This window comes from Phodopus roborovskii, unplaced genomic scaffold (genome assembly GCF_943737965.1).
Source record: "Phodopus roborovskii unplaced genomic scaffold, PHOROB, whole genome shotgun sequence".
In the NCBI taxonomy this organism is placed as follows: Eukaryota; Metazoa; Chordata; class Mammalia; order Rodentia; family Cricetidae; genus Phodopus; species Phodopus roborovskii.
This window is the reverse complement of record NW_026126442.1, coordinates 241015-257639: the sequence shown is the minus strand read 5'-3', so window position 1 is coordinate 257639 and position 16625 is coordinate 241015. Positions and strand designations below refer to the sequence as shown.

Below are 16625 nucleotides of genomic sequence, written 5' to 3'. Positions count from 1 at the left end.
AATGTGAAAATCATAACTAATTAACAGCTGACATCCAAGAATATTTATTAATGATAAAAAATTTTAAGACAGGCATGTGTGTGCGCATGCTATGGACAACTTGTAGAAGTTGGTTCTCTCCTTCTACTGTGTGAGTCCTAACTCAGCTCATCAAACTTTATCTGCTGAGACTAGCCAGAATTTACTATCTCTGTAGATTTATATGTTGAATCATGAAATGCTATCTTTTGGGAACTTCAAGCTACCCTAGGCTATATATTGAGACACTGCCTTAAAAACAATGAACAAAACCATGTATATGAATGTGCACATATGTACATAATGATGTATAAAGGGCAACTAGAATAATTTATTGAAGTAAATGATAATATATTATAATTGATGCAATAAAGAACCTATAAAGTCTGACTAACTTATCTACCATCACAGAGCCCTCATCTAGTAGCTAATGGAAACAGAAGCAGATACCCACAGCTAAACACTGAGCCAAACAAATCCAGATGCAGAGAAGGGGAGTGATAAGAAAATAAGGACAAGACCAGGCTACAGAAACCCACAGAGACAGCTGACCTGAACAAGGGGGAGCTCATGGACCCCAGACTGATAGCTGGGAAACCAGCATTGGACCGACTCAGAACCCCTGAACATGGGTCTCAGTTAAAAGGCCTGGGCAGTCTAAGGGACTCTGACAGTGGAACCAGGATGTATCCCTGGTGCAAAAAAAGGACCTTGAGAGCACATTCCCCATGGAGGGATACTCCCTTAACCTAGAGGCAGGAGGGAAGGCCTAGACCCTACTCCAAATGACTTGACAGATTTTGTTGATCCCTCCTGGAAGGCATCACCCTCCCTATGGAGTGGGGGTGGGTGGGATGGGAAGTTGGTCAGGGGCATGGGAGAGAGGGAAGGAGGGAGAGGGAACTGGGATTGATATGTAACATAAGAAAAAAATAAAAAAAAAATGAAAAAAAGAACCTATAAAATTTTACTGAATTAAATTAATAGATGAAATAGAAATTTTTCTTATACTCCTCGCTTAAGAAAGGATGGTGGAAACAAAGTTAGCACCTGCAGTCATCACTAGTAGTAGCTCTAGACATGTGTCATCACTAGCAGCTACAGCTCTGATGAGGAACAAGATAGCAACACAGTCTCAGAGGCTCTCACTACAAAGCACCAACTACAAGGGAAAAGAGCTGACAGTGGAGGACATGACTGATAAAAACTTAACGAAATATTAAGGCGAATGTCAGGTTCACAATAGATACTTCTTTTGTAATTCCTATCAAGAAAGCATGTCCAAGCCTAGCAGGAGGAAACACAGAGTGGACCCATGCTACAAAACTGTGGAGGATAACAGAGATTGGGAGCAATTTCAAGCTTTGGGAGACAAAAGAGACACCAATTAAATGCAGTGCCATTGGGTTCTGGGTCAGAAAGGAAAGAGACCTTGTTGGAGTAGCTGGTAAATTTGCACTGTTGTTTTCTTGATAGTGCAAGTTTTCTTTGGATAGTGCAACTGTGGTTATTCAGGAGAGTGGCCTTATTGGGGGGGGAGGATACAAATATCTAGAAGTAGAAGAATCTCTGAATCAAGTGATTGAGAGAAAGGCTGGTCAAAATAGAGGGGAAACAATGAGGCAAATGTGAAATGGTGGCAGTTGCAGCATTTGATGGAGGGTTACAAAGCGATATATATGGCTGTCTCACAACTTTCCTTAGGTTTCACAGTAGTCTTTAAAGGGTATGTGTGTATCTGCCAAGTTTATATACACTAGTGACTGCTACTGTCACCAATTAAAAACAACTCTTCTGCCTGTTGTCTGATGCACAGATAAGAACATGTTTTGCTAAGAGCAAACTTTTAATGCTAAAAGTGAAAAAAAAATTATATTTTGTCCTGGTGGATTTTATGTCAACTTTATAAAAATAAAGCTATCTGGGAGGAGGAATCTGAATTGAGAAAATGCCTCTATCAATTTTCTCAATTAATGATTACCATGGGACGACCTAGGTCACCAGGAGTGGTGGCACCCCTGGGCAAGTGGTCCTGGGCTATATAAGGAAGGTACCTGAGCAAGGCATGGGAAGCAAGGCAGTAAGGAGCCTTTCTCTTCATGGCTTCTGCTTCAATCCTAACTTAGGTTCCTATTCTGTCTTTACTTCATGAAGCTCTGTAAACTGCAAGGTAAAATAAACTCTTTCCCCAAGTTGCTTGTGGTTGTGGTATTTATCACAGAACGCAACCTAACTAGATCATCTATTCTTGCCTTTTTCTTCTCTCTACCTCCTTTTCTCCCCTCTCCAGCTCCCTCGTGCCCTCCTAACTCCAATGTGTGCTTTTGTGTGTGGTCAAATGTGCACAGGTGCATGGAGGCCAAAGGAAATCAGGTGTTCTGCTCTATCAATCACTGCCTTATTCTAAGACAGGGTCTCTCATTGGATCTGCGTGCAAACAGGATGGGGACCAGCAAGCCCCCATGATTCTCCTGGTACCACCTCCCCTCACAGTGTCAGGGTTCCAGATGCATGCAGCCATGCCCAGCTTTTTGCATGGATGCTGAGAAGCAAACCCAGATCTTTATGCTTGCACAGAAAGAACCTATACCACTGAGCTATCTCTCCAGGACCCTCATAGCAGATCTGAATGTGTTCACGCTTTGGGCCTTATATTTCCAACCCTGTGTAAAATCAGCTAATGGTACTTGAACTGACTGATGAAAAATACAACAAATTACCAAAGAGGCCTTGTTCCTTACTGTGACATCAAACCAAAGAAATTATAGTATAGAAAATAGGTATTTAACCCTACCTTCAAGCTCCTACCTCCTAGACCTATTAGATTCTCATCAGGCAGCCTAGAAAAAGCCAAGGCCACCTCCCATCTCTTAAGGCTCTAGCTTAATTACCATGCATTCCCAGAAACACACTGTAAGAAGATGACTAATCACTGACAACTTCTCCAGCACCATATGTCTCCCAAATTTTTCTAAGTAAAAAACTGTCCCAACCATTACTGCAACAAATTTCCTACCTCCTGCAGCTGGAGTCGGACCTTGGTAACTGCTCGGATCCAGTGTGCTTTGGCTTGGGTAAATGGTGAAGATGCATTCTCCTCAGGAAGGCTTGTAACAAAGAAAAAGAGTGTTTCTTGTAAATAGCAGAGGAAAGAAGGTGATAGTATTCAAGGCAAGACTGCCAAATATCTAAAATAAAATATTTTTGTGCTCATGCCTACACTCGGCTAGTGATTCAGGCCATAAGACAACATAGTTCTGAAAACTTATTTTGAAAACAATTCCTCTCTAAAATGACAATTCTTTTTATCCTCCCTTCCACTCCTTTGTTCATATGAAATAGTTCATAGACACTGAGAGGCAATGAAACAAGAAGCAATGGCAAGGGCCCTGAGTCAACTTCAAGTGTAGAAATCAGACAGCTATGACCTAAGAGGAGACAGTAAGAAAGATGAGCAGATATTCATGTGAAGTACTTCACCTCCCTACCAAGAGCTCAGCCCTGACAATAGTAATTAATGTCAGGTTCAAGGTCCATGAAGAACCAACCTGGTTCAGACCTTAGTCTCCTGGGCCTCTTCACTACTAAACAGATGACTAAAAAACAAGAATGGAGCATTGTAGGATATGCCTATAATCTTCAGTGATCAAGAGGCAGAGACCGGAGGCTAAGTTATCAGTCTGTAGCCAGCCTGCGCTACAACATAAGACCATATCTTAAAAAAAAAAAAAAAAAAAAAAAGGAAAGAAAAGAAAAAAGAAAGACAGACAGACAGACAGACAAGCAAAAGGGGAAGAGAGAAAGCAGCTTTATCCAATCTCCACGGAGATATACAATTCATCCAGCCACCCGGCATTCACTTTCCTGGCCTCTTAGATCTGTGATGAGATCTAGAAGTCTAAAAATCTAAGCCACCCTCTTATCATTCTATCCTAGTGCTTTTCAACTGGGTGCAGGGGCAGGATTTTGCCCTTGGGAAAATATCTGACAGTGTCCATGGAATTCTTGTTGTCACCCTAGGCACTGCTATTAGCATTCACTGTGTGGAGGCCAGATAACCAAACAAGTGCAAAAATGAATACAGCAGTTTCCCATAATAATTATTTTCTAAAATAATGTCAACAATAGTAAAACTGAGAGACCTATTATGCCCACATCTCTCAGCTTTTCTAAACAGTTAGTTCAGTTATTATGACTCTACTTCTAGTTATAATTGACATAGTATTTAGACAAGGTCTCACTGTGTAGCTCAGATTGGTCTTAAGCTCCTGACTCTTTACTTCAGCCTACAGAGTACAGAGTTACAGGTGTACACTGCACTTGACCAAAAAATACATTATAAAATTTTCTTCTTAGGATACAAAATGACAAATACACTGCCAAACCACATACAGTGGCTTTTTAAATTACAGGCATTTGTATTAAATCTGTTAGTTCTTCCTTAATTCTTTTCTGGTTTTCCTCAGACAGAGCCAAATGTCACTGTTCACAAAGAAAATTAATATGAACTGAGTTGGATACAGCCAAGGAATCCTAAGCAATGGGAACTATTAAATGACCTGTGGGGCTCGGGCATCAGAGGATGCCATCTATGAGGTCATGACTACACACTCAAGATGTTCTGGTGCACTTGAACCTCAGTAATTCAAGTCCCTCAAACATCTTGGGAATTATTTTAAAATATCAAAGGAAGATCTACCAGCTTGACCATGGTTGCCATGACCCCCCCCCATCCTACCTAGATGCAAGAAACAAGTGAAAAGTATTTGTATTCAATAAGAGATATAGCTGGTAGCATGTGGCCTAGCCATCACCTACCTCTCCTGGGGTCCTAGGATGTGATCCTTGTGTAGCACCAGATCTGGAGGAGGGTGGGTTGTGGCATCTTCTCTAACTTCCTTGGATTCACCAGTTATTCCCTTCTCTGATTCACATGTCACCTCCAAGACTTTCTCTTCTTCTCCCAAAACAGCCTGGCCATCTTTGGAGAGGCTGCCATAGCTATGGCTAGAATGAATGGAGTCCCTCTCCCGACGATCATCATCTTGCTCATGACACTGGTCTAGTTCACTCAGCAGAGAGCTTCCTTGACTCACATTACAGGAGGAGCCATACCTGCTACTGCTGGTAGGGCTGTAAGAATGAAAAGAAAACAGCTAGTAAATAACTGCAGAACAAGGACCAGACCACAAATATGGATACACCTGGGAACTAATAACTGCATGAAGCACAAATAAACACAAATGGGAGATTCCTAGGAAGCAAGGGCAAACATTTCAATCTAGAAATATTGTTCTAGTCATTCAGCACAACCACAAAGGGGGAAAAAGACAACATACTAAGCTCTCTGATACCACTTTGACTATGACTTCAAAGAATATTTTAACTAATTGCTACCTGTCAGTAGAAATGAAGAAATAGTAAAATGGCCTGTTGCTTATTTATGAAACTCTTTACTCAGTCTTCTAAAGAAACTTTTCCAGTGGCTGTGATTAAAGTTTCCAAATTCTATGTAGTAAGTGTAGTAAAGAAGCTCCAGTCCCCCTCTATTAGTTTAAAAAAGTAGTCCTTACTACTTCCTCTACAATTACAATGTGTGTGCCTGTGCCTTAGCAAAGCTGAGATACATGTTCCTTCAGGCTGCAGGATGAAGTATGGAAGTCACTAGGAAATGAAGACCAGGATTAGTAAATTCTGCAAGGGAATCCCATAGGTTTCACCAACACAAATGCAAGTGATACCCTTAGTGGCATGGGAAATATTGCTAAAATAAACTCATCCATCTGTAGCTGAGACTCTCTTGGGTCAAGGCTCAATTCATGTATAAAGTGAACTAAGTCCAACTCCTCTAAAGCAGGACTATACTAAAGTTATCTATGAAGTGAGGTCAGTTCACTTCTCTCTATCACCTGAATTCCCATGCATAGAAAGAAGTGTTCCCTGCTATGAGAGCTAGCAGTTGTAGCTGAGAGTAACTGTGATTGTGGCAAGAAAGGCACAAGATACCCTTGGAACCTAAAGCTCCTCTTCCAAGGGATTCAGTCTTAATGAAGGCGGATAGACTTGGAGATAAGTGAGACAAGGGCAGCCCATTTGGACATTTCAATCCCAAGTCAAGAGTTCTTGTTTTCTTACTAGTAGGTATCCTGCTGAAAAGCTTTTATGCAAAGAGAATTGGTTTTGTTTTTCCCAGAGTCAAGTCTTTAACTTGAGGTCATATATTTATCTCTGGTCAGATTAAAATAAAACACTGTTGTTTTCAAAAGAGATTTTCCCTATGGGCACTCTCAATTACCTGCTATTTTCAGGCTGATTTCTGATTTTTCAGTACATATTAGCAGAGCATATATCAAGTCAGGGTTCTAAGTAGATCAATGCGATCTCTATGTCTCTTTCTTCACCATTCTTAGTAGATCTAATGCTTTGGATATGTTTGGGTCAGAGGTCAAAGTAGCATTCCTAAACTATACTTGTAGTGCTTATGCTCAGAGGCAATAGCAGCAATCTCTACAGATGGACCTTGTTCAGCACTCCAGATGAAAGATCGGCAGCAAAAGAACTACAGCTTTGAGCAAACTATTATGGCAACCCAGGGTTATCCTTTGTTACAGCTGTTCAGTCCAGAGTACTGTGACAGTCTATATCAGAGACCCTAGAAGTTTTACAAATCAATCTGAAATAGGATATGGAATATATATAACCCTAAGTCATCCTTTGCACTTAGTATTTGACTTTATACCTTCACAGCCACTGGGGAGACATCTTAGAAGACTTAGAAAACCACAACTATTCCCATCTACTATAAGTGTCTAAGACCCAAGAAAGCATACTACCTGATTATATATTTATAACTAATAACACCACTTAAATACTCGCTGCCTCTTCCTGCCCTCCCTTCTCCATTCCACTTGATAAAAGGCAAAATAAACAAGACTATGTAAATAGTCTTTCCTTTATACTACCTGTTCCTTGATTACTAAATGCATTTGGAACTAGAAAGGTGAGAGAAGGAAAATGTCACACATTAGTTTTTTGTCACTTTAGCCCTAATCAACATGAAGCCCAGGTGCTAGGGAAGACACAGGATGGACAAAAAGTAAGCTACTATAGTCTACCAGTAGTCATCTGCATCATAAATGGTCAGTTCCTTAAAACCATTTATGATGCCTAGGGTTGAGACAGGCCTTTTGTTGGTCACTGGTTCCTTGATATCTTCCAGAATGACTAGCTGTCCCACATTCAAAGCAGAGCCAGTGCTAGCAGACATCTTCTCTTCCTGTTTTTCTGGAAGAAGTAGCCCAGAGACAGTGCAGTACTCTTCTTTGTATTTTTCTGAAGGATGGGCAGATCCAGACAGATCGCAATCTGCACCCCGGTGTTCTTCAGATGCTGGAATTTCCAGCTGCCTTTCTACTTCACCAGATCTTGAAAGCCCATGAGCATAGTCACTTGGCTTGGCCTCCAACTGTTCAGTGGTCCCAGAGGGCTGAGTATATATGCTAGCTGCCTCAGGACTAGTACTAGATATTTGAGAAGACTCCAAAACTTTGTTTGCCTTGCTGACAATAAGGTCCTGATCCCTGCTAACAACCAAAACTGGAGAAGATTCTGTAGGCATTTGCTCAGAGTCTCCTTTATTTTCTTTTGACCAAGGAAATGAAAGATCCAGTTTCTTTCTGAAAACAAGTTTTGGATCATTTCCCAGGATTCCCCCTTTCCCCTCATTAGTGCCTTCAAACAGAGTGGATAACTTCTTAAAACCCGACATTAAGCCAGTCTCTGCTGTTGTGTTACCAGATGAGCAAGAGGGATTAAAAATAGAACTCAGTGTCTTCCCATGGTCAGGAGTGGATGAGAAGGGAAACTTTGGCCAACTGGCCATGTGTGGGATCTCAAAATGAGGTCTTGTCTGCTCTGTTTCCTGGGGTGCTTTAGGTGGATCTTTTTGGGCATGAAGTGTATCAGAACGTTCTTTGGCACAAAGCACAGGTTCCTCTTGCAAAGGACAAGAGAGATAGCTTTGTGTTTCCAGTGTGGTAGACCCACTGACTCCTGCCTCATCAAACAGTGAAGTACTGGGTTCTAGAGAAGTGCTTGCAAGCCCCAAGAACTCTTGGTTTGTGCCAGCTGTCTGGATCTCTGGCTCTAGCTCTGGATCGAGAAGTAGCTGGCTTGAAAGGGCAATCTCTTCAGCAATACAGGCAGGATCTGACTGTAGCTGTTCTGGAGGGCAAATATGCTCTGCTTCCAATGACGCCTCTGTGTCTGTGCCCTGCAACATCCCCATGTCCCCTTCATCACTCCAAGATAATATTCCTTGCCCCATATCATCCTCTGAGACAGAGGATGTAGCAAGTGATTCAAAACCTGGGGGTTCAGAAATAGTTTCAGGAGTATTATTTTTCTCCATTTCAGGTATTAGTTCAGGTTTATCTGTCAAGGTATCTGATTCTGTCTTTACACCAACCTCAGTAATGCTACAGTCACTGGGAGCAAATTCTGAATTAGGGACTGCAGAGGCAGCTTGTCTGTGTAAGCTTTCTGGAGGTACTGATCCGACAGTGTCTCTGGAACAACCATTTTGAAGGCATGAAGTAGGTACAGATGGTTCTTGTTTATGTGCCTCTGGTTTGGGACTTCTGAAAATTCCAAAAAACTCACTTTTGAGGGGCTGAGATGACGCATCAGAGGAAAAAGAAAAAAAGGAATTTTTCTTTGAAGATTTAGTAGTAGAAAAAAGTTCAGAAAAAGTCTTAGGTTGCTCAATTAAGCACCCAGAAAAAGATTTTACTTTGGTCACAAAGCCAGAGAGCATTTCTACTTTGGAGCCTAATACTGATCTGTCTTCTAATTTATCTGCTTCTGGATTCCGGAGGAGCCCTGCATGCCCTGGCTCTGGAGAAGCAGAAGGTGAATCCAGGGTCTGTGTTAAGAGACTATCAGAGGCATTTTCCAATGGCAAGTTCAGTGGGTCAGTGGTGAGTCTTTCATTTTGGTGTTCTGTACAAATATCTAAATCATTGAGTTTTTCAATCAAACCATTATCATGTAGAAAGGGTTTAGCCTCTGAGTCCTTGAGGAAGGTTTCCTGATGGGAAACCTCTTCTTCATGAGGAGCTACCCCTAAGGCTTGTTCCTGAAATTCTGGTAAAATAGGAACAACGCTGTCTGGCAGCTGATCTGCTTGAAAATCAGAAGCAGTTGCTCCTTCTGCTCCTTCCTTATTGGAACTCCTCACTTTTCCCTGGGTTTTCTCTATGAGCTCATCTGCAAGGGAGGTTGTAAGCTTAGAGGTGCTATTAATGGATAAACAAGGAGCCATTTGCTCTTCCTGAACTACTTTCTGGACTATGTTTTCTTTATGAATGTTAGAACCTTCCTTCATTGTATCTCTAGTATCTACAGAAACAACTGGCTTCTTCCATGGCTGGGCAGTCACTGGCGCTGTTGTTCCAGTTGAAAGGTTTTGCTTCTCCTCAGAGGCCTGCTGCTTCTCATCCAAAAAAGACAAGTTAAACAAACTGAAAGCAGAGCTGTTTCGAGAGGTACCCTTCTTGATGCTTGAGTTAGTGGTGGAGAAAAAGGAAGGAAGTGTGAATAGCCCTTCTACTTGAGATTTGGCCCTTGGGAGAGCTGCTGGGGCTTTGTTCTCAGATTTTTCAGATCCAGTTAAGAAAGAAAATATATTCTTTCTGGTTGGAAGCTCTTGTTGGGATGGAGATGTAGCAGCTGAAGATTTGCATTCTTTGTTAGGAAAATGATCCTGTTCATTTGTATTTCTTCTGCTCAGAGAATCAAAAGACTTTTCATTATTCCTCGGATCTTCTATTCCTACACATATGGCACCAGTTCCTTTTGAATAGCCTCTGGGAGACTCTTTGGGACTACCTGTTGAGATAGGTGGACTTACTGATTGCTGCACCTGATGGTCTCTGAAAGGTACCTCTTTTTCATTCAAATCATTACTCTGCATTTCCCCAGTCAATGACTCACTTAGCCCACTGTCATCAATAGTGGTCTGTTTGTTTAGACCTCTAATTCTAACCTTTTTTGAGGAAATTGATATAGGAGGAAAATTTCCAGTATCCTGATGCACTAGATGCACAGGGTTAGGACTTGATCTGCCTTCATGCCCATCAGTCACTAAAGAGACAGACCTATTTTCACTTGTCTGTATGGGAGACACATTGGTTTTCAAAAAATCCCCAAGGGTACCAAAAAAATTTGAAATGCCAGAAGACTCTTTCTTTTCCTGAGATGAAAAGTTTCCACCTTTATCACTGTTCTTTCCCAAGTTTGATGATTCTTCTTTACACACTTGAGTTTTAAAAAGGTTCAAAATTCCAGATGCCTGTTTTTCATTTGTCACTGTACTTACTGAAGATTCTTCCTCCCAACGAAAGAGTTTCAATGCACTCTTAAGCAAAGTTCTCTCAGACTCTTTGGAGGACTGGTCCTGCAGAAGTTCACAATTCTTATGCTCATCCCTACTAGGCTGTGGTACAAGATGCTCTGAAATAGACTTTGCTGTAATAATTTTGACATCATCTATATCTATTTTAGCTTTAAGAGTTGTTTGGCTTACTTGAATACCAGATTTTAATAAACTTTCTTTTTCCATATGCCCATTTTTATGTAAAGGGTATTCTTGCCTTATGTTGTCAGGGGACTCTGGCTGCTCAACACTGGATACTGTCAGCCTCTCCAAATCCTCAGGCTGACTTTCTTCCTCCTCTGTGGAGCTGCACAGTAATTTCTTACTCGAGATTAATGACTGAAGACCATCACATACTGGCTCAGCTACCTCTGATTGCTGATCTATTTTCTGCATGACCAAAGCTTCTACAGATTCACTCTTGTCAAACTTCAAAGTACTTCTAATTAAGGCACCTAACACAGAAAATACAGGTGTCAATTTGTTCACTGATGATGTTTCTTCTTTTTGTGAACTTTCCATCTTACTTCCAGGATGAATTAAAGAGGAAGTTTCTTCTGAAGATGGCTGAAGCAAATGGAGCCTGGAAAGTTGAGCTGATGGCAGTTTAGCTAAAGGCCAGTTCATCTCTTTCTCTATAATTTGGCCTCCATTTAAGACATGATTGCTCGAAGTTCCAGGTTTGTTTCTGAGATCCAATATACAACCAAAATCTTCCAAGCCATAGGGCCTCCCTATGAAAGATCTAAAATCTCTTTTAAATGTTTGAGAATTATAACCTGAAAAATCTAATGGTTTATCCCTTTGGTCAAAATTTGATTGAAGTACTTGAGAAAAGGTTTCTAGATTTACGTACAATGACCTCTCACTTTTTGGCCAGGTTAAAGATAAATCAAGAGGCTCTTCAAATGGTGGTTCTTCAACATACCATACTAAATCATCTTCCTTGTCAAGAACTTCGAGACTATGGGCAGAAATAATGCTGTCATCTAACATAATACTTGGAAGATCATCAGTTTGTAAATTATAATTCAAATATTCATGGTAATAATAATCCGGTATAAATAAATATACATACTGTCCAGTAGAATCAGTTAGGAGAGAGTATATATACTGACCATCATGAAACATATAATGTCCATAATTCCCATCCTCTGAGGGACACCAAACTCCATTTTCAAGACATGATAACCACTCCTGGTACTCATAACCAAAACTTGAAAAGATAAAGTTTTCATCCATTCTTAATGATTCTTGCTCCAGTAGAGAATACATAATTTTCTCATAATTTGAAGAGTCACTTAAATCAATGGGCAATCCTTCTAGTGAATTCTTGGTCTCATTAACTGGAAGATAACCAGAGTTTCCATATAATGAGCTGGCTGCCCACATATCACCTCTTAATAAGTAACCTTCATTAAATGCTAACTGGTCGGATGATTCATATGGTAAGTCACATGAAATGACACTGTTTGAATTTACGCCCCACTCAAAGATATTTGCATTTTGGTCTTTTTGGCACAAATTTATTACTGGATTTTCTGAGTCAGGCCACAAGAAAGCATCTGCTGATTGAAATGTATTTTGATTCAATAGATGATAAACTGGTTGAAGTCTTCTGGAGTTTTTAGAGAAATCTTTTATATCAAGATCCCATTCAAAACAGTCCTCATCAAAACCCTGATAATAGTTTGACTTACTTAAAATGTTAGTATTTGGTACCGGAGAACTTAACTTGATTGACCTTTCAGGAAGTTTTGCTTCAAGAATATGGTTTGGTGTTGGCCTGTTAGCTAAAGATTTCTCTAAGAGACCCTGTTCAGTACAATGGAGTATGTTCTCAGAAAAAGGGCAATTTTTTTTATCCTCCTGGTTTTTCCATGTAGGAGGGCAAAGATGATTATCAACCCAGTCATCAGATGATGGGATGGTTTCTTTAGATAATGACAAAGAACATTTTATGAAACTAGAAGTTTCATTGTTTTCAACCTGACTCCTCTTGTTCTCAGGAGTCACACATGAATCAACAGGGACTTCATCTGTAGATAAATGCTTCCTTTCATCCAAAATTTTTGTATCATCTAAAGACATGTTCTTTGCTTCATTTGAATTATAATCATTTTCACTGTTGTTTGATATCAAATTAAAGATTCCAGAGAGTAATGGGCTTGAGGGACTACTCTTGTGATGGGAACAGCCATTTTTCAGATTGAATTCCTGTTGACTAAGCATGTTTTCTAGAGAAGTAAACCTGTTTAAAAGGCCAGAAAGGAACCCTCTTTGGGTTTCATTTTTAGAAGGTTTATCTTCAACTTTGTCTTCAATAATGCCATTAACCAATGTGGACTTTGAAATGGCAGAAATAAGCTCCAATGTAGAGTCTGGCATTGAGGGAAATGTCACTTTTTGTATAGGAGTCTCAAGCTCTAAAGTTACATGCTCTTTAGGCACAACTTCAGGGTCCGCTCTCCCACAGTGCTCTACTGCTGCATGGCTACTTGGGTTCAAGTTCTCTAAACTCCCAAATTTCTCCAAATCACTATTAATATCAGAGGGTGAGTCAGACCTCATCGGGTTATGTTTTCCATCTTCAGAATAATGTATCTTGTCACTCTTATTAAATTCCTCTATGCTGTTAAATTTCTCTGAGTCATTATGAATATTTGAAAGTGACCTAGATTTTAATAAATAAAGTTCAGCATCTTCAGGACAATGTATTTGCTCATTGTTATTGAACTCCTCAGTATTACCCAGTTTCTCTAGATCATTATGAATATCTGGAAATGAACTAGATTTTACTGAACTAAGCCTAGTGTCCATGTGGCTATTTTGTAGGATCCCTTTATCAGTGACTGTCACTGAGCTGTGAAAACTCTGGTTATTAGCAGTGTTATGACTGTCAGTGAGAGGAAATTTAAACAAAGGAAAAATGCTTCCTTTCTCTTTTACATCCGGATGCTTTTCAGAATGGCTAAGGGCACTGAAAAATGGAATACGTAGTTTTCCACTAAATGAAAATGAATGTCCATCTTTCTTACCACTCTTTTTCTGTCCATCTTCCTCAGCCTTAGGGATTTTTACAGATTCAGACAAAGTTTCCTTTTGACAGGTCTCAGGAGAAGTAAACAGAAACTGACTAAATGATTTTCTGAGTGGCTCAAGGAAATCATCATCACTGGTAACTTTGTCTTCCTCTAATGGCTTTGCAGAAGGCTCTTGATTTTCAGGAGTACTATCAGCTACACCAAGATGCCCCCTAGTATCTTTGGCACTTAGTTTTGGTTGGTCTTGTAACAGAGAAAGATCTATACAAGGTTTTGCTTCCAATAGGTTCTCAATATCACCTTTGTTACTTGTACTACTAATTATGTTTGAAGGTTCATCAGCCTCTTGTAAAGACAGAAAATCTTCCCTTACTTGGATTTGGAGATCTGTAGCTTCTCTTTTACTGCTATTTACAGCAACAAGACTACTACTCTGGTTGTCAAGAATGCCCTCCCTTTGATTTGACTCTGATCCACACCCAACAAAGCTTTCCCTCCTCAGTGCTTTGCTATGGTCTTCACTTTTGGTTTCTTCTTTCTCAGAAAATATCTTTAATGGGTTCAGCATGCTGAAAACAGACTTCATAATTGAACTCTGACTCTGTGGAGCTGAGTCCTTTCTCATAGTTTCTGTGCTGTCCCAAAAGCTTACACCTTTAGCCTCATCACCCAGGTGCTCATTCTCAGAGGTTTTGCCATGTCTGTCAGCATCCTTATCATCAGTTGTTTGAGAGGATAATAAAGACTGTTTGGAAAGATCCTTCTCTAATACTGAATTGGCACTGGGGCCAGTTCCCAAATTAACTGTCTCTGTTTGATTAAGAGCTTCAGTTTTCTCTGGAACTAAATGAACCAGTTTTTCCACAGAGGTTGTAATATGCTTTGTGCCTGAACCTACCTTTTCTGTTAGTGAACTGAATAAAGAACCAACAGCACATTTTACTCCATTCAGCTCAGGAAAAGATATGGCCTTGGCCATGGCATTCTGGGTAACAGTTAAAGATGATGTTTGATCTTCAGGTGTCTTCTGTTCTGCATTATCAACAGCAGTATTGTGTTCATGTGTTTTTTTAGTTTTTGAAAGGGAACCAAATCTGTTAATCTCTTCTTCCTTCTCTGCTAAATATTCTGACACAGTTTCTACCAAACACTGAAGCTCATCCATTGTGTCACTGAAGTTCTCTTTGGGTCCCTTGATAGGGGAAGGGGCCATATCTTCCACGGAGCGTCTGAACAAATCACAGCCCACCATTTGCAATGGCAAAGCTGAATCTGCCATATAACATTCTTCAGAAAAGTTTCCCATATGACAGACACTGGATGGATGCCATGTTGGTGACATGGTTTCCTGCTCATCAGAAACAGGGGAATCTAGAAGTTCTTCAGAAGTACTGCTGGTAGAATCTTCGAGAATATCTAATGGAGTAAAATTGGTGACAAAGTGATTAGATCCAGATGAGTTTCCACAGTTCCTTAAGCAATTGGGCAGATCACAATCATGGCTTTCCAGTTTCATTTTCCAGCTGCAGCTTTTCACAAATCCATTTTTGTAAGGGTACAAAACTGGATAGTTTAGTTCCTTCTTTTCAATGTGACAGTGGCCAAAATTCTCAGTATCAGCATATGCACATTTGGAATCAATCTTGGTATTGTAATGCCATTTTTCATTATCTTCAGAATGGCTGTATAAAAATTTTTTTCTCCTCCTATCTATTGTGTTGTATTTCTGAGGATATCTGGAAAATGCAGATGCTTCACATTTACAGTCAAAATTAGGAAGAGCAGAGGATTCTGTGTGCTTTCTCTTAGGAGACATCTTTCTCACACTGTACTCTTGCTGTTTTTGTTGGCTGGGGTTCCCATCAGTTTTTGAAAAGGTTCTCTTTTCTTTCACCCCTACTTCCTTCAAATTTATATCACTGTTTTCTAGAAAGTCTGGTGATGTTTTCCCATTCATCTCCTCATATTTATTTTCTTGCTCTTCATAGTTAACATTAGAAAAAGCTGAAATAATCCTAATTTTGTCATTCTTAGCCTGCCAGTCTTGTCTGGTGTAAGAATGTAAAATTGGAGGAATAAATGAAATGAAAAAGGAGAGACAGAGAAAATGAAGAAATAAGTAATAAGACTGAACACCTGTTTGATGAGTTTACAATACTAAAACAGCAAATACAATTTTTAAAAAACTGAAAAGACATGAAAAGGAAATACATATGTGTCAACCAATCTTGTGTCAATACAGAGCTTTCCTACATGAGAAAAACAACAGTTTTAAAAACAAGTTTTAAGTTTCACTTGTTACCATTTATCAATGATAGTCTTTGTTTTTCTTTTATTTTCTGAGAAACAAACAAAATTTATGTTTTATTAAAACCCACACTGAATACACAATGCCCAAGTTTAGAACTGTTAAGTACACCCCAAAAAAAGTATTAAAAGATTTCACGAAACCTAAATTTGTTTGAGTCTAAAAGAAGTATAAATGTTAACTTGCTGAATGATTATATTTGAGGTTGTATATAGAAGATTATAGTCAAATGTATATCTTATAAGAAGAAAAAAATACATTCCAAAAATAATTTCCAGCTATCAGAAGTATAACACCAATGAGCAAATTATTTAAAGCATTGTAATTTTTTGTTTGTGAAATCCAAAGGCATTGAGGGCATAAAGGATTATCTCTTGCTGGTTACTGCAAACTCCATGTCCAGTTTAAATCAGTAAGTAAAGAAACCAGCTGACCTTTGTTCACCTAGATTGGAGACTGCTTGTAGAAAGGGTCTACAGACTAGTAGTTGTTCAGCTTAGTATGTTCTTTTTATATATCTAACACTTATTTAAGAAATCAGAATACAGCCAAGCTTGGTACATGCCTTTAATCCCAGCAGTAGAGAGGCAGAGGCTGAGGCAGATAGATCTCTATGAGTTTGAAACCAGCCTGGTCTACAAGTTCCAGGACAGCCAAAGTTATGAAGTGAGAAATTATCTCAAAACTAAACAAACAAAAATGAAAGAAAGTACTAGCAATGAAGCACAAAGTGGTCATTTAGCCACTGAAAGTCTTCCTTTCAACACTAAAAATGGCCTCAGCTAAATGACAGTGAACACAAAAAGACTCAGTTGCCAAA

General features: G+C 39.6%; 1 protein-coding gene across 7 annotated transcripts in view; it reads right to left on the bottom strand.

Annotated features, from left to right (window-relative positions):
• Unc13b (unc-13 homolog B) overlaps positions 1–16625 on the bottom strand; it is a 207763-nt gene that overhangs the window by 80341 nt on the left and 110797 nt on the right. For 6 of the 7 annotated variants that reach the window (XM_051187633.1, XM_051187639.1, XM_051187635.1 and 3 more), the window contains 2 exons: positions 4837–5151; positions 3035–3125 (listed from right to left, as the gene is read on the bottom strand). In XM_051187633.1, coding sequence (XP_051043590.1) covers positions 3035–3125; positions 4837–5151 — 406 coding nt within the window. Of the gene's footprint in view, positions 1–3034; positions 3126–4836; positions 5152–7202; positions 15234–16625 lie in introns of all 7 variants that reach the window. The other variant, XM_051187638.1, reaches the window with a different exon arrangement.